The 15,005-nt window shown below is 37.5% G+C and overlaps 1 protein-coding gene across 3 annotated transcripts in view; it reads left to right on the forward strand.

The window, feature by feature from the left end:
* MICU1 (mitochondrial calcium uptake 1) overlaps positions 1 to 15,005 on the forward strand; it is a 180,494-nt gene that overhangs the window by 73,338 nt on the left and 92,151 nt on the right. Inside the window, exons 1-2 of one of the 3 annotated variants that reach the window (XM_089510396.1) lie at positions 8,670 to 8,918; positions 10,204 to 10,318. The exons of 1 other annotated variant lie outside the window; for it this stretch is intronic. Coding sequence is in view for 1 of the 2 variants with exons in the window: in XM_089510395.1 (XP_089366521.1) it covers positions 10,204 to 10,318 (115 nt within the window). In the remaining variant the exon portion in view is untranslated. Of the gene's footprint in view, positions 1 to 8,669; positions 8,919 to 10,203; positions 10,319 to 15,005 lie in introns of those variants that run through there. One more of the 3 variants, XM_089510395.1, reaches the window with a different exon arrangement.

Below are 15,005 nucleotides of genomic sequence, written 5' to 3' on the forward strand. Positions count from 1 at the left end.
ATAAACGTCTGTTGAAAATGAAATTGAGGCAGACACTATTCATTCTGTGAACATTTATACTGATTTCAGTGATGCTTCCTCCTGGGTAACTGCGTATACTTTTGCCTTAAAAGTACTGTATAGGATTATAGCCTTAGTTATTTTTTTAATCCTGCCAAATGGCATGCAGATAGATGAAAGAAACAGAGGTGCTCTTCCTTACCCACCATAAATGCTTCCAGCCTTTCGCCTCTGTTAGCTGGCAGTCTGATCACTCTGCTTCAGATATGACTGACCCCTGGGTAATGCAGTGTATATGACATCGCAACTGCATACTCTCCAGCTGTCCTGGTTTGGCAGAGACAGTCCTGATTAATCTTCTGTCATCCCACTTTTTCAGTTGCTTTTAAAATGTCCCAGATTCTCTCTGCTTGACTCACTTTCTACTCAACTTGCTTCAGTTGCTACAAACTGAGTTCAGTATACCAATGTAGTCTGCACTCAGTTAACTCAGCAGGAGGGAGAAAAAGAGATGGGCAGCATTTTGTCCTTCTCAGTAGGTTCAGGGGAAAGCAAGCTGCCACAGTCTTTCCTGGTTTGTCTATTGTTTCTCATTAATAACTTTGGTCATTTTGACCACACTCTGATGTTGCTTGGTCTCACATGTCCTGGCTTTCATCTGTGAAATCCTGGAAGGTATGAAACTGTATAGAACAAACCATGATGTATGGGGCATGTCCTAGTATGCCAACTTGCTTTGCTCAGGGTATGAGCTACAGCTGTAGGAATCTGATCGTAAATCTGGTAGCATCTCTACTAAAATAAAGAATGGCCTTCTTCCATGCTGGCACAGAGCACTAGAGGCAGCTTACTAATCTGTTATCAATAAATCCTTGCCTCTCTCAGGTACATAAATGTCTCATTCTTTTTCCTAAGATGTTTAGAGCTCAATAACAATTCTGCTATTGACCTTCTGATTCTGTCCTATTGCATGAAATTACATTGTTTTTAGAATAGACCATATGTGCAGTGTTTTCAATATTGCAGATGCCTATTTGCACATCCCCCCCCCCATGCTTTTAAATTAGATTTTAATTAGATTTAAAGTAACTCTATCTGGCCTTTGAATAAATGAAAACGAATTGTATGACAAAAGAGTAAACTGGTGATATGATGACATAAGTTGCTCCTTGGGTAAAATAGTTTCATTGAACAGATGTGCAGAACTATTTGTGAGTGGTGGAAAACATCAGTAATGGGGAATGCGAAATATATTCTGTCCCTTTTCCAAGAGGCATCTCCTTCTTGCTTTTGTTGCAAGGGTCATCCCTTGCATGATCAATTCTTGCTGGCTGTGAAGGGTCTTGGGACATTGGTGTCTTGTTTTCTTCCTGACTGTAGAATGCTAGCCTTGCATTTCAGGTGCAGCTTTTTGAAATGGTGATGGATACTTGTTCTTATGCTATAAAAGGGTACATGTTCATTTCTCTTTCTAGCCTCTGAAGACCACCAATAGTACAAGTTCTCACAGGTTGATCCTTTTCCATGTGGGAGGGAATGTCTCATCCCAGAATTTTAGACTCTGCCCCACCCCATTCCTGCAAAGTGTGCTTAAACCCTTTTGTAAACCTAGCGTATATAGCAAAAGAGAGGATAAAGGTGTGGGAGCAAGAGTGCAAAATATGTCTCGAAATAGTTTAATAGGTATAAACAAATCATTCTGGTTTAAAAGGATAGTTTTCACTATTTATTTTCTTTATAGGATTGTTCAGATTTCTTAGTTTCCATTAGGAAGAAATTTTTGCTGCAAAGTATATTACTGAAGGAAAAGCCTTAAAAGGCGATGTATTGCAGTCTTACATCCAGAAACCTATTCAGTATATTTTGTATCCTGTTTTTTTTTTTTTGGGGGGGGGGGATAATTAAAATATAAAATTACCATAAAATAAGTAACACAATTTTTAAACAACCATAGCACAATCTGATAAAAATCTAACGGAGGAATATCCTCTAAGAATCAGTAAAGGAGCAAGAATGCATCGCTTTACCTCAGTAATATCTACCAGAGCAGTTTCAATGCTTTTCTAAAACAAATAAATACATGTAATTCACTTATTTGGGTGATTTGTTTAAGAGCCGGAGGGTCAGGGTTAAAAGATCCTGTTTCTCTCTCTCTCTCTCTGGCAATATTTATCCTCTTTCATGAAGTAACTCTAAATAGACACTGATCAGTGTTCTTTGCACTGGCAAGGTCTGGACGAGAAAGACAGGTGATATACTGAAATATTTAGCTAGCACCATTTAACTTAACAGCAATTAAAATGGGCTAAGGAATCAAAGGACCTATTAAAGGTGTCTCTTTCTTGTTTCTCTGTAGGAACTAAGTGCTATCAATTTTAAAGAGTGTTATGTAGCACTTTAGAAAAGATAGCCCCTTTTACTTGAATTAGATATTTTCTAATACAGTACTTAATTCTCTAATAGATAGTAGAGATGGATACTGGCCTTTTCAATAAAGGAAATGAGGATACACACTTTCCTCAAATGCCCATTTGGCAACTGGGATACTTTTTGCACGGTAATGGTTGCCATCCTGAACCAGTCAGATCCTCACTTCTTAAGGGATATTCTTTTGTCTCTAGGAAATCCTACAGTTTGGCCTATGCATTAGGATATTTCCTTAGAAGCAATTCATTGAGCTGAATCACCAGAAATCTATTTACAGTGGACCCTTGTTATACGCTGGGGTTTGGTTCCAAGATCCCCCGTGGATAACAAAATCCGTGGATGCTCAAGTCCCATTAAATATAATGATATAGCAAAATGGTGTCCCTTATAAAAATGGAAAATCAAAGGTTGGTATTTGAAATTTATACTTTCTTTGGAACATTTTCAAACCGTGGATACTTGAATCCATGTATAAAAAATCTGTGCATAAGAAGGGCCAACTGTACTCCCAACTTCAGATTTAGAATAAATAATAATTTAGAACTCCAGGCTTAGATGCCAAGTAAAATGAGGTAACTGAAATCTGTGAACATTGGGCAGTTAACAAAATTGAAGTGGTCAATGGGGACTGAAAGAGAATGGCATTACAGCACTCAATACACACAATCTTAAGCATTCATGCTCCACCCCAATAGGTATACAGGTTCCGTATTCTGAAGTAATGCACAGAATATCAAGAATATCAAAAAGTAAACATTATTCTAAATCTAAATAATTGAGGCTGGAGGGGAAATTTTTTAACCACATTACAACCTTTTCTACTCATGATCTGTTGTACATATTTAGATTTGGGGAAGGAAGCTATGTAATGATTGCTTAAGATTATCACACCCTTGTTGAGGGGGCAAACTACTGTAACATTAGCATTAATGGCATGGGCAAGTTCACTGAACATTCACCTCCTATTCTCATGGTACAATACAAACAGTCAATTTTCCATGAATTTCCTGAAACACAGTTTTCTGACTGAGGTACACAGATGCTGTTCGTCAAGTTGGCTGTTTCATATATAAAATAATACTGAAGTAGGTTTCACTGAGCTCTTAAAAATGTATGCTATCATAATGAACTGGGATTGCCACCTATTTATAATTTTTAATGTACTCGTATTTGAAAAACTCTTTCCATAATGAGTCAAAACCAGATTGGATTGGATCCAAACTTAACAGTTCTGCTGACAATGGTGGAAATGGGTAGAAGAATGGTTTTCTCTTTGATTCTCCCAACACCATTCCCATGCTATTGTGGAAGATATAGAGACCACCAATCTTCCTTGGATTGCAGGAATCTGTTTCCTTCTGAATTGAAGGGGTTGTTCCATTTACAGAGGACTATATCCCACCAATCAAAAAAGAATTTGTTCTGGTTTTCTCTCTGGACACAGAATTGTATGTCCAGACTAACATTGTTCAAACCTTCCATTAAATAATAAACAAGATTAAAAAGAACAAGATGCAAATGTAAAAGGGCATAGTGTTAAAGGGGCAATGCTGTGATCATTCATTTTTGTTTTCTATTATATTTTTTCTACCCATAATGAAAATAGAAATACCTGTGCTGGAAAATACAGGGCTGTTACCACTATTAGATGTTGATGATCTGTTTTCTTTTAGTCAATATTCAGTTGTTAATGCAAAATTGAAACCATATGACTTATCACTATTTTTGCTGTAAGACCTTTGGAATCTTACTACAGTGGACCCTTGTTATATGCTGTGGTTTGGTTCCAAGATCCCCTTGGATAACAAAACCCGTGGTTGCTAAAGTCCCATTAAATATAATGACATAGCAAAATGGTGTCCCTTATAAAAAATGGAAAATTAAGGTTTGGTATTTGGAATTTATACTTTTATAAAATAAATTTTATTATTAAAAGAAAATTAAACAAAAACAATCATAAACAAGCTTAACCATATACATACACTTATTACATATATTACATTTCCACAGATTATCACATTTTCTCTTTTATACATATCAAAACAGAAGAGTAAGGAAATATTGTAAATAAAACCACATTCTTAGTTTCCTCATAGGATTCCACAATTTAACTATCCTTACTTTACTTACCTAACTGATACCACCTACTTAAACCTTTCCAAGTTCTCTTCTTAACACTCACTACTTGCACCTTATTCTTTCTTTATCTTTCTTTAATCTTCAACACCTCTAAATTTATGTTTTGACCATTTGTTTAGTCCATTCTTATCTTACCTTATGCAACCCTACACAAGCTTTCTTCTACCTTCTCTAAACTTACTATATCCCTTTCTGCTTTCTTTCTGTTCTTCCTTCCTATTGCCTGATCTACTCTTCTGATTTGAATATTCCTTATTTGTTCTCACTTCAATATCTTCTCATTCTTCACATCTTCTTTCAAACTCATTCATACAAACTGACTTCCATCCTACCAATATTTGTCTAATTTGTGGTGTGTTTTTTTTTTTTTTTACTTTCTTATCTTGGTATTTACTAGTGGGTCCAATCGCCTTTCAGTTTAATATAAATGAGTAGTCAGTATTTTACCCAAATTTACTTCTAGAAATTTGATTACGTCACCCCATTCTTCCGAGAATTGGTCCTCAATTTTATCTCTTAACGCCTGCGTTAATTTATCCATTTCCACTCCATCATATAATTTTATCATCCAATCTTATTTTGGCGGCATATCCTTGCATTTCCATTTTTGAGCGGAGCATACACCATGTAAAATACAACTTTTTCTTGTTTAATACTAATTTCATCACCAAATATCCCTAATAGATAAAATTCTGGTTTTAATTGTAATTTAACTTTCAAAACTTTTCCAATAAATTTTTTATCCTTGACCAGTAATATTTTCAAACTGTGGATGCTTGAATCCGTGTATAAAAAAATCCGTGTATAAGAAGGGCTGGCTGTAGTTTTACTTTATTTGTGTCAGGAAAAGTGTGACTGTTCATAATTTGTGAGGTCAAAAGGTGGCAATCCTACTTTGAACTAATACCAGTTTTGAAACCCTCAAACATTTTCTTCCTTAATACAGAGGACAACTACCCAGCTATATCTATAAATTATATTTCTTTATTCAAGTCTACATACATCTTGCCTTGTAACAGCCAGATGAATAAAATAATTTTGTATTTCTGCAAAGATCTGTTTGGGATGTAAATATGTGTATGTTTAAACCCTGGTGAACCATTGCCATTCTACAGAGTCTATATAGGGCTCAACAAATTTGATAGATCCAGGGGCCAATTATTTCCTTGATGAATTTGTAGTGACCATGTGGACTTCCAAAATGCCCCAAAACAAAGATCACAACCTGAAGTGTCCGGAAATCCATTACAGCATTTCAAAATGCTTTATTTTCAGATAAGTAGTGCAGTGGATGCCCTGCAACCTGTTTAAGAGTGAAGCATCTGCTCCTGGAGGCTTCCAAGAGAGGCAGCTCATTTCCCACACCCACACATAGACCGGTGTTCAGGACTAGAAAAACAGCTTTGAAGGACCACACTTTGTCCATCACAGTCTGGAGATAAGAGACAATATTGTAAGCAATATTGATGGGCCAATACTAAATGAACCAGATGGATCATTCTGGACATAGAAACATTACCTTTTTTGAACAACAAGAAATCTCAGAATTTCTTAGGCAATGGCTGTGCTGGCCGCGGGAGGCATTTTAATCCATTTCCCTCCCAGAAACTGGTCTGACTATACAAGACAGTTTCTCATATTACAGTATTGCAATTAGAAGTGAGACACAACATTGAAAATATTCGGGGGAGTTTGAAAACATCTTATTTTTGTCACTGTAGGGGCTACAGTCTTGACTTGAATGACCTGACCAGTAAGCCTTGTGCCAAGAGCTCCATTTCTGTAGTATACCTAGAGCCCAGTTTTTGAGAAAGCATTTGCTCTCTTTTTTCCATCATCACAAGAAGCTGGCTCAGGATTGCTGTACCTCAAGTACTTGGGAATGTGTTGAAAAAATTGTTTCTTTGCCTCGCTTCTCAAAAAGGGGCTTATCCTCATACAGCCCCCCCCCCCCCCCCCGCTGGTCCTGGCTTTCTGAAATGAGTTCAAGGGTTGTATGTGGAATTCTCCCCTTATGTTACAACATGACTGGGGCTACATTACCATCTTACTTTGGAAAGTGAACACTTTGAAACATTGCCTTCAGTGATTCTATTTAATGTGTTGGACAAAATGGGTATTTATTTGCAAGCATATTTGCTATCATTTTGACAGATGGACTGTTTTTGTTATATCTTAAAGTAGCTATTCACTTTTCGTGCATGGTCCATGTACAGCAGCATCTGCAAGAAGCATTGCTTTGATTGTTCTCTGAGCTGGCGATTTAAATCCATTTTGCAGAAAATGATTTGTTAACCTCTTCTGCTGTATATGCATATTCTTGCTTGTGTCCATATTTATAATGAAAGAGTATTCAACTATACATGTGTATGTTTGTATGCTTGTCTTGTATGCTTGAGTCTAACAAGATTGTATTACTCTAGGTATATTATTTTAAATAAGCTCTTTCCTAACAAATTGATCACTTTTGCATACTTAGCTGTAAGGTGAACTTCAGACAACACTCTGAACAATACCCTGATGATTGATTTGGAAAGTCCTTTATTTGTTCATTTTTAATTTATTTTGTAGTTTTGGTAAAAAGAAATTCTCTCTCTCTCTCTCTCTCTCTCTCTCTCTCTCTCTCTTTTGGAAACAGGGAGTTTTGTATAATTTGACAAACAAACTTAGATTAGCACTGGAACTGGAAAATATCATCCAGATGCAAAAAGACCTGCCAGTCTGGAGGGTTGTACTGAAGCCAACGTACTATTAACTGTACTGATTTGTACTAACTTTCATGTATTATGAGAAGCAACCTAGTGTATTCAATACTAACATGATACAGTTTACTGCTTTTCTTTCTATCACCATTTGCATGCTGATTTTGCTTCTTAATAACCTGCCTTAGATTTCAAGAGTTAATAATGCATTGTGCGGCAGCATTAAAAAAAAAAACAAGCAGGAAGGATAATCAGAGGAAGATGGTGTTGAGATTTACAGAGCTCAGTTTTATACACAAGAGAGAATAGTATTTAATAGAGAGTGCTTGAGCAATTGATTTTATGCCTGTAGAATTAATACTCTACAGAGCCGCAGAAAGGAATAAGAATAGAGAAGATCTCTCAGAATGTGGTGTTCAGGAACCAAAACTCTAATATGTATTTTATATTCTCACCATGTTTAAGTACAGTAATTCCAATCATAATATATCAATTGCTGTTGCATCAGTCCAAGGAAAAGATACAGAACAAATTCCAGTAAAAGTATGACATAATAAATTTCTGATCATTTTGAGCGAACACTGTTATGTTCCTGGTCTAATGATTTCCTAAGAATTACATTACTTGGAAAAACAAGGGGCTGGGGGCAACTGGATGATTATTGATGGGTTTCCCTTCGTTTCATTTCAGAAATATAGCTTATTAATTCCTTTGGCATGTTTACATGCTTTTATATGCTTAAATAGGTTGGGATGCAGGTTCACAGAGATGTAGCTGAAAGAAACTCATTTTGAGATGTGTGACGCTAACATACAGTGGGCCCTTGGTATCAAGTGAATTTTGGTTCCAGGACACACACACGCACGCGCGCACACACACACACACACACACTGTAGATACCAAAATCCATTGATGTTCAAGTCCCATTATCCATAATGGCTTAGCAAAATTGTGCCCTTATATAAAATCAAAGTTTCCTGTTTGGAATTAAAACACAGAACAAAAAAAGTTTAAAGCCGTGGATGCAGAATCCCAGAATGGGCTGAGAAGTGAGCAAACACATGTTTACTGAAAAAGCACTTAATCCCATTTATCATTAGGATGACTTCTGAGCTTCTCTAAAAGTGTTTACACTGATAACTGGTTCAAATACTTGTTGCAATTTCTCACTTGACATTTTGACAATCTTGTTTTCTCAAAAGAATTGTGTGTCCCTTTGGTAGATTGTGGGTTTGATAAGAACTTGTAATTATGATCAGTGTGATTACTCTTTCCCATTGTCACTTTGGGAACTAGATAATTCCTGTTTTTTTATTTAATGCTTAAAATACCCGATAATGCCTGGCTTTAATCTCATTTTTAAAACTGTATTCAGTTTAAGTCCAGTGAATTCTATGACACAGAAATAATACAATTGCCTTGATAGGCATCTGAATGTATCAGACAATCAGCTTTTGCTGAAATTCATGTCCATATTTCTTAATTAAGAACATGAAGTAATCAGGATAGTTAATTGCTCCAGATTTTCTTTGTTCATCAGATGTAACATACCAGCAGATAGTGTGATAATTTTGATGTGCTTTAAGTGTCATTGCTTAACAAATTGTCTTTCCTTTATCTTGTATATGATGGGATCCTCGCTAGACAGAGGTAACAGATAGGGGACAGTTGTATAACTGGACCCTGGTGTGCTGTTGGTGGTGTCCTTTGTTTCCTAAACTTTTCCTAAATTTCAGCTTGCTATTTTTGTGCATCTCTGCCTGCATGTTTCAAACACATTAACCACAGCTCCACTTTAATATTTTTCTTTCCCTTCTCTCTGTGAGGTGTGTGTGTGTGTGTGTATGTATGTATGTGATATGTTTTCTAATTCTATTGAAATAGTTTGCTACTTTGAAAACTTAGAACCCGATCTCTAACCCACTTAGTGCATCCTTTCTGGCTTTTAAAACTTCAGAAGAGATTTTTAATGTCTTTCAGTTGCATAGTGAAATTTAGGAAAGCCATGTGCTCATCACAAGGATTCTGCTTCTTAACCATGGTCTTGACATGGCCATAGACTTATGCTTCAATCACATTCTTTCCTCCTGTTGGGGCAAATGTCTTTTCTTCAATTTTTCCATTCCTAGTGTTGAAAAAAGTTTTGTTGTATGTGTGTTAAACCTGATTAAGAGTAACCTTTGAAACCATAATCTGCAAACACACTTCAAGCTAAAGTTAGAATTTCTCGTTTTAGAGGATAGCATCAACCATCTACTATCAGCACAAAATAATGATTAAACTTAGGTGAAAACTAAGTCCTTGACTTGCTTCCAATATCTTGAGAGTATTTAAGAAGTAGGTACCATTGTTTCTGTACCTGGCCTTCATTTCAACAGGTGTAATTCTGTCATTGAACAATGGGGAAATGGTCGCTGTTTAGTTTATTCAAAACAGAGGTGCTCATTCCTAGTTACTAATACATTATTTTTAAAGAAATGTAGATTCACAAAACTGTCAGTAAAATGCCTTCCTGACAGTATATAAAAATGGCAACAGATAATCTTTGGAATACCTTGTCATTCAAGCTGTTAAATTGACAAGAAACAGCAAGCCCTGTTTTGACTTGACATTTATAGTTTGAAGGTATTAACAATACAGTCCTATGCATATTTACTCAGTAGAAAGCTCCAATGTGTTTTCTCTCACATTTATATGTGTAGGATTGCAGTGTGTTGCACATTATAGAATAAGTTTTTGATTCTTAGCTTTTAATCTTCAAGAAACATCTGACAGGTTTAAAGACCAGAAAGGTGTCTCGAATGGTAACAAGAGGGATATATCTGGGAACATGAATCGTTAGAGGTAACATTTAAAGTGAAAAGCTGAGATACTATATTTACTGACTTTATTTTTCTTTTCTTGGGGTCGTGGTACTGTTGATTTCTTAAAATAGAGAATCTCCCAGGAACGTGAGAAGTTTGCTGATGAAGACAGTATCTTTTATGCACTTGGAGAATGTGGTCTGATCTCCTTTTCTGACTACATCTTCCTCACAACAGTCCTCTCTAGTAAGTGCATGTTTTGTTGCATACTATTTCCTTCATATAATTGACTTTAATATACCATCAGTAGGACTGGTGGTAGGTCAGGCCATTAAATGCATAAGTAAAGCTTACAGTTGTAAACTGCTTAGACACTGCTTAGGCTGTATGAAGCAGTATATAAATGAAGCTTGTTTGTTTTAAAATGAAAAAGTCTGTGTTCCTATGCCACCTGAATGCTAATCATCTTGGATGCATGGCACACAGAGATTGACAGGAATCCAGAAGATGTGTTCTGTGCTAGGGAAAGATGATGTAGCTAATGGCAAAGCCAAGAGTATGAGCAGTGACTCCGGATAGCCCCCTATCTCCCATCTCATCCATGATTTCTTGTCTCTCACCTTCATTCTGCAATACTTGAATTGATGATTACTGAAATAATGTATCTGAAGCACTCTGATCACTTGAATTAATAGCACAGTTAGATCAGAATCCCAGGTTTATAGCTCAAATAGTTACCTTTTGTACAACTGCCATCACTTGCCAAAGATCATTGCCAAAATAATAATATCTCGGTATTCTTCATGGTTTTTATACTTTTTATAAAACTTGATAATACTCTACTCCAGCAAGTCTTAACCTGTTATCAGTAGACTTTGGCGGGGGAGTGGGGGGTGTCTTGTGATTTTCTCACAGGAGAGCTACAGAGGCCAACTATCCTCCTTTTGCCTTCTCAAGGCCTGTTGGGCTCAACCTCATACTGAAAAGTAGGGAGTCAAAGCGAGGAGGAGGAGGAGGAGACAGAGAACTACATCCCTACTGCCAGCCCAAACAGCAATAGCATTCCTCTGCCTTTACTTTATTACTTTATTACAATCGAAGACCAGCATAAAAGAAACAAAAAACTTTAAAACAGTAAGGTTAAAAATAATGCATTAATAATAATACATTAGTATTACATTAAAAAAACAATGCAGTAAAACAATGCATACTTGGGGTCTGCCCACTGAAATTAAAATAGATCAGTGGTGGCGAACCTATGGCACGCATGCCAGAAGTGGCACTCAGAGCCCTCTCTGTGGGCACACACTCTGTCACCCCAGCACAGAGTTCGCCAGAGTTTGTTACTAGAAAGCCAGAGAAATGTGGCACTTCGTGATAAATAAATGGGCTTTGGGTTGCAGTTTGGGCACTCTGTCTGTAAAAGGTTCACCTTCACTGAAATAGATTAATTCAACAATAAAATGAATTAAAATAAGAATACAGAACAACTTTTGTCATTAGGATTAAGGCTACCTCCCTGCTCTCTCCATGTTTTGCTTGGGCCTTCCCAGCCCTCCCTGCCTTGGCCGTTTCCTCTTTAGTTCCTCCAGGAATTCCAGAAGAAAAGGGCAAGAAGATGCCTTGGCCAAACAAGTCCCTGCAGCCCTGGCCAGGTGTTCCTCTTCACTCTCTGGTTCCCTCCCTCCTTTCTTGCCCATCACCTTTCTCTGGAGCAAAACTAAAAAAGTCAACAAAAGAAAAAACGGTCGTGCAAAATGGCAGGCTTTGAGACTGCCAGTATGCATAGTATTGGAGGCAAAGGGAAAATGTCTTCTGGAGTGAAATCTTCCTTCAGAATACCAAATAACAGTATTACCATTCTTTTAGCACAAGTTTAATTTGGCACCCTGGTGTGATTTCTTGATACTGCTGAATTCTCATCAGGATGTGCAAACTGTTGCATTACCAACCTGCCTTTCCTAACTGTCTTTTCTGTTGCTGCTGTGGGTCTGCAGTGATTTCTGCAGTGCTTCTGGCACAATCACAATGGTGTCTTTAAACTTCCTTAACCACAGTTATGACCTGTAAAGAAATAATTAGTCATTCCTTGTAAAGAAATTAACCATTAAGAATAAAATCACTTGAATATTAATACATTACTAAGTAATGGAATGCTAATGAACTACTAACATGTAGTAACAATTTCACATTACAGTCAAACTTCAACTTTCATGGGTTTAACTTTCATGAATTTGATTATTCATGACTTTTCCATCAATAATTAAATGGGATATATTTTTTTGCAGTTTTGCAGCCTGCTGTGGAAAATTGCAGGTGACACGCATAGACTAAAGAATGTAAAGAAAACTTTAAAAAAGTTTAGTAAGTCATAAATGCATACCAAGTATCCCTGCTTTCCCTTTCTACTCCTGGAGCCTCATCCATCACTTGTCACTCAGCCACAACACTTTTCTCCTCTGGCCGTATTTGGGACTACAAGGCCCAGCATAACCAGAAGGGCAGAAGTGATGCTTTGCTTGGGTTCCTTAGCCCATAAAGAAAGATAAGAATTTGCACTGAGTTAAGGTTTGGGGGACTTAAAGATATTCACAGTTTTCTTACTTTGGTTGAGGTCTTGTGTCCCTAACCTTCACGAATGTGGATGGTCAGCTGTAATTCTTTTTAATTATTTTTATATCCTAGCTTTTACTGAGCACAGGTTTACTTAAAAACAAATATGGTTTAATTTGGAAAGGCTGCCACTCTGTATACACTTATCTGGGAAGAAAATTGTTGACTCGGGGTGCATCTTACAATGTGGAAATAATGCTGTTTGGCACCACTTTAAGTGCTTTAGTTCCATTCTATGGAATTCTGGAATTTGTAGTTATGCATGATCTTCAGGTTTTTCTGCCAAAGAGTGCTAGTGCCTCATAACTAGAAATCCCAGGATTTTCTAGGATGGAGCCATGGCAGTTAAAGTGTCAAACTGCATTATTTCTACAGTGTAGATGCACCCTTAGTGGGGCCTACCTTTGACTAGACATATATATGGACTTGTACTGTTCAAAAAATTTTTAACTTATTGAATAGAATCTGTTCTTTTGACTGGATCTATGTAATCATAAGCAGGGAAATGTCAACTTGAAATACTTCTGTAAATGGTGTGGAAAATGGTGCTTGTTGTGGTTATATTTAAATTCAGATTTAATCAGTTATGTTATGTTGCTTGTTGGCACTACTCAACACAACCGTGTGAATTTTTGAAAGCTAATTACAACCAAGGAAAATTAAGTGTCAAAATTAAGATATTTGATGCTATCTAAAGCCTTCAGTCTGCCACCTCCATTCCCTTCTGTTACAGAATATTTGCCTTTCATTGTTGCCCCCTTGCGATGATTTTTCTAAAAATTATATTGGTCTGTGAATATTTGAAAGTGAATATTTTATGTAATCCCAAGGGTAGGATTATGAGGCATTAGTTCAATAAGGCAAAGAAAATGGGCTGAAGTTATTCTTTTTGTTATTACCGCAGTGCTCATCAGTTGGCCAGGGCTTAAATAAAACTCATTTGCATTTTACAAGCAGGGAGCTGTTCCCGTACTGCATAGAAAATGAAGTCTGTCACCATATTTTATTTATAAGTAATTTACGGCTCCCCTGCAGTCTGTTTTCTTAGTCTGTCCTGTGTTTCTATTATCCCCCTCCCGCCAAAGAGATAATAAAATAACATTTTAGAATGTGTCAATATTTCTAGCCTTCTGTTAAAGGATGCTATAGCAAAACAGCTTGGAGGACACTGCACCACTTTCATGGCATTGGCTGCTCCTCAATTCAAATTATTATCAGAGCTGTTTGAATTTCCTCAACAATGAAGTACAAGGTTAAATGAAATAAGATGAAATTTCCCTTTTTACCTTCTCAGAAATGAATTGGGAGAAATTGCATCTGGCTTGGTGGTGGATTTATTTTTTTGGGAAATGGAGTTATAGGAAAATAATATAGGAAGCATGACACTGACAAAATCGACAGGAGTAAAAATCCTTTGTTATTTCTTTTACATCCCAGACCTAACCATATTTACTTGGAAGTAAGTCTCACTGATCCTAGGGTGCTTCTACACTGCAGAAATAATGCAGTTTAACCACCATGTTAAGTGTTGTAGCTCCATCCTGTGGAATCCTAGAACTTGTGGTTTCACAAAGTATTTAGTCTTCTCTACCAACGAATTCTGATGCCTCACAAAACTACAAATCCCAGGATTCTGTAGGATGGAGTCATGGCAACTAAAGTAATGCACAGTGCATTATTTCTACAGTATAGATACACCCACAGTCAAAGTAGATTCTGAGTAAGGATGCTTAGGTTTTCAGACCTACAACTATTGTTCATCTCAACCTGCAAGGCTAAGGTAGGTTACAAAGAAAAGAGCTGTGTCCTAGTCTACTCAGATTAATAGTAGAAGAGAAGAACATAGAGGTGGGTTACAAACCGCCACTTACGACGCACTCCGTGCATGCTAGGGTTAGGAAGGGGCGTGGTAGGGTTAGGAAGAGTTGCCCCTTCCTAACCGGCCCCGGCCCCAACACGTGCGGAGCGCATCGTAAATGGCGGCGCCCATCCACATGGGCGCCGCCATTTTTACGTCTTGGACGCATAGCGTCCAGATGTGTTGTGGCGGAAGTGACGCCGCGAGGGCACGCTTCGCCCCTCGCGGCGCCACTTCCGCGTTTTGAAAAGGAGCGCCATTTTGGCGCTCCTTTTTCGCTGCGCCAGGAAGCCTCGCGGTCTGGCCGCTGGGGCTTCCCTCTGCAGCGAATGGCGGTGGCGCCGGCAGACCGCCCGCTTGAGGGCGGTCTGTAACGCACCAGAGACTAGCAGAACAAGCTTCATCTTACCCTCTACCAATGTGAACACAGACAGAAGAAAATAATTGCTATACAATTGTTTA

This window comes from Sceloporus occidentalis, unplaced genomic scaffold (genome assembly GCF_023333645.1).
Source record: "Sceloporus occidentalis isolate IW3139 unplaced genomic scaffold, rSceOcc1.0.p SCAF_2, whole genome shotgun sequence".
Lineage (NCBI taxonomy): Eukaryota > Metazoa > Chordata > Lepidosauria > Squamata > Phrynosomatidae > Sceloporus > Sceloporus occidentalis.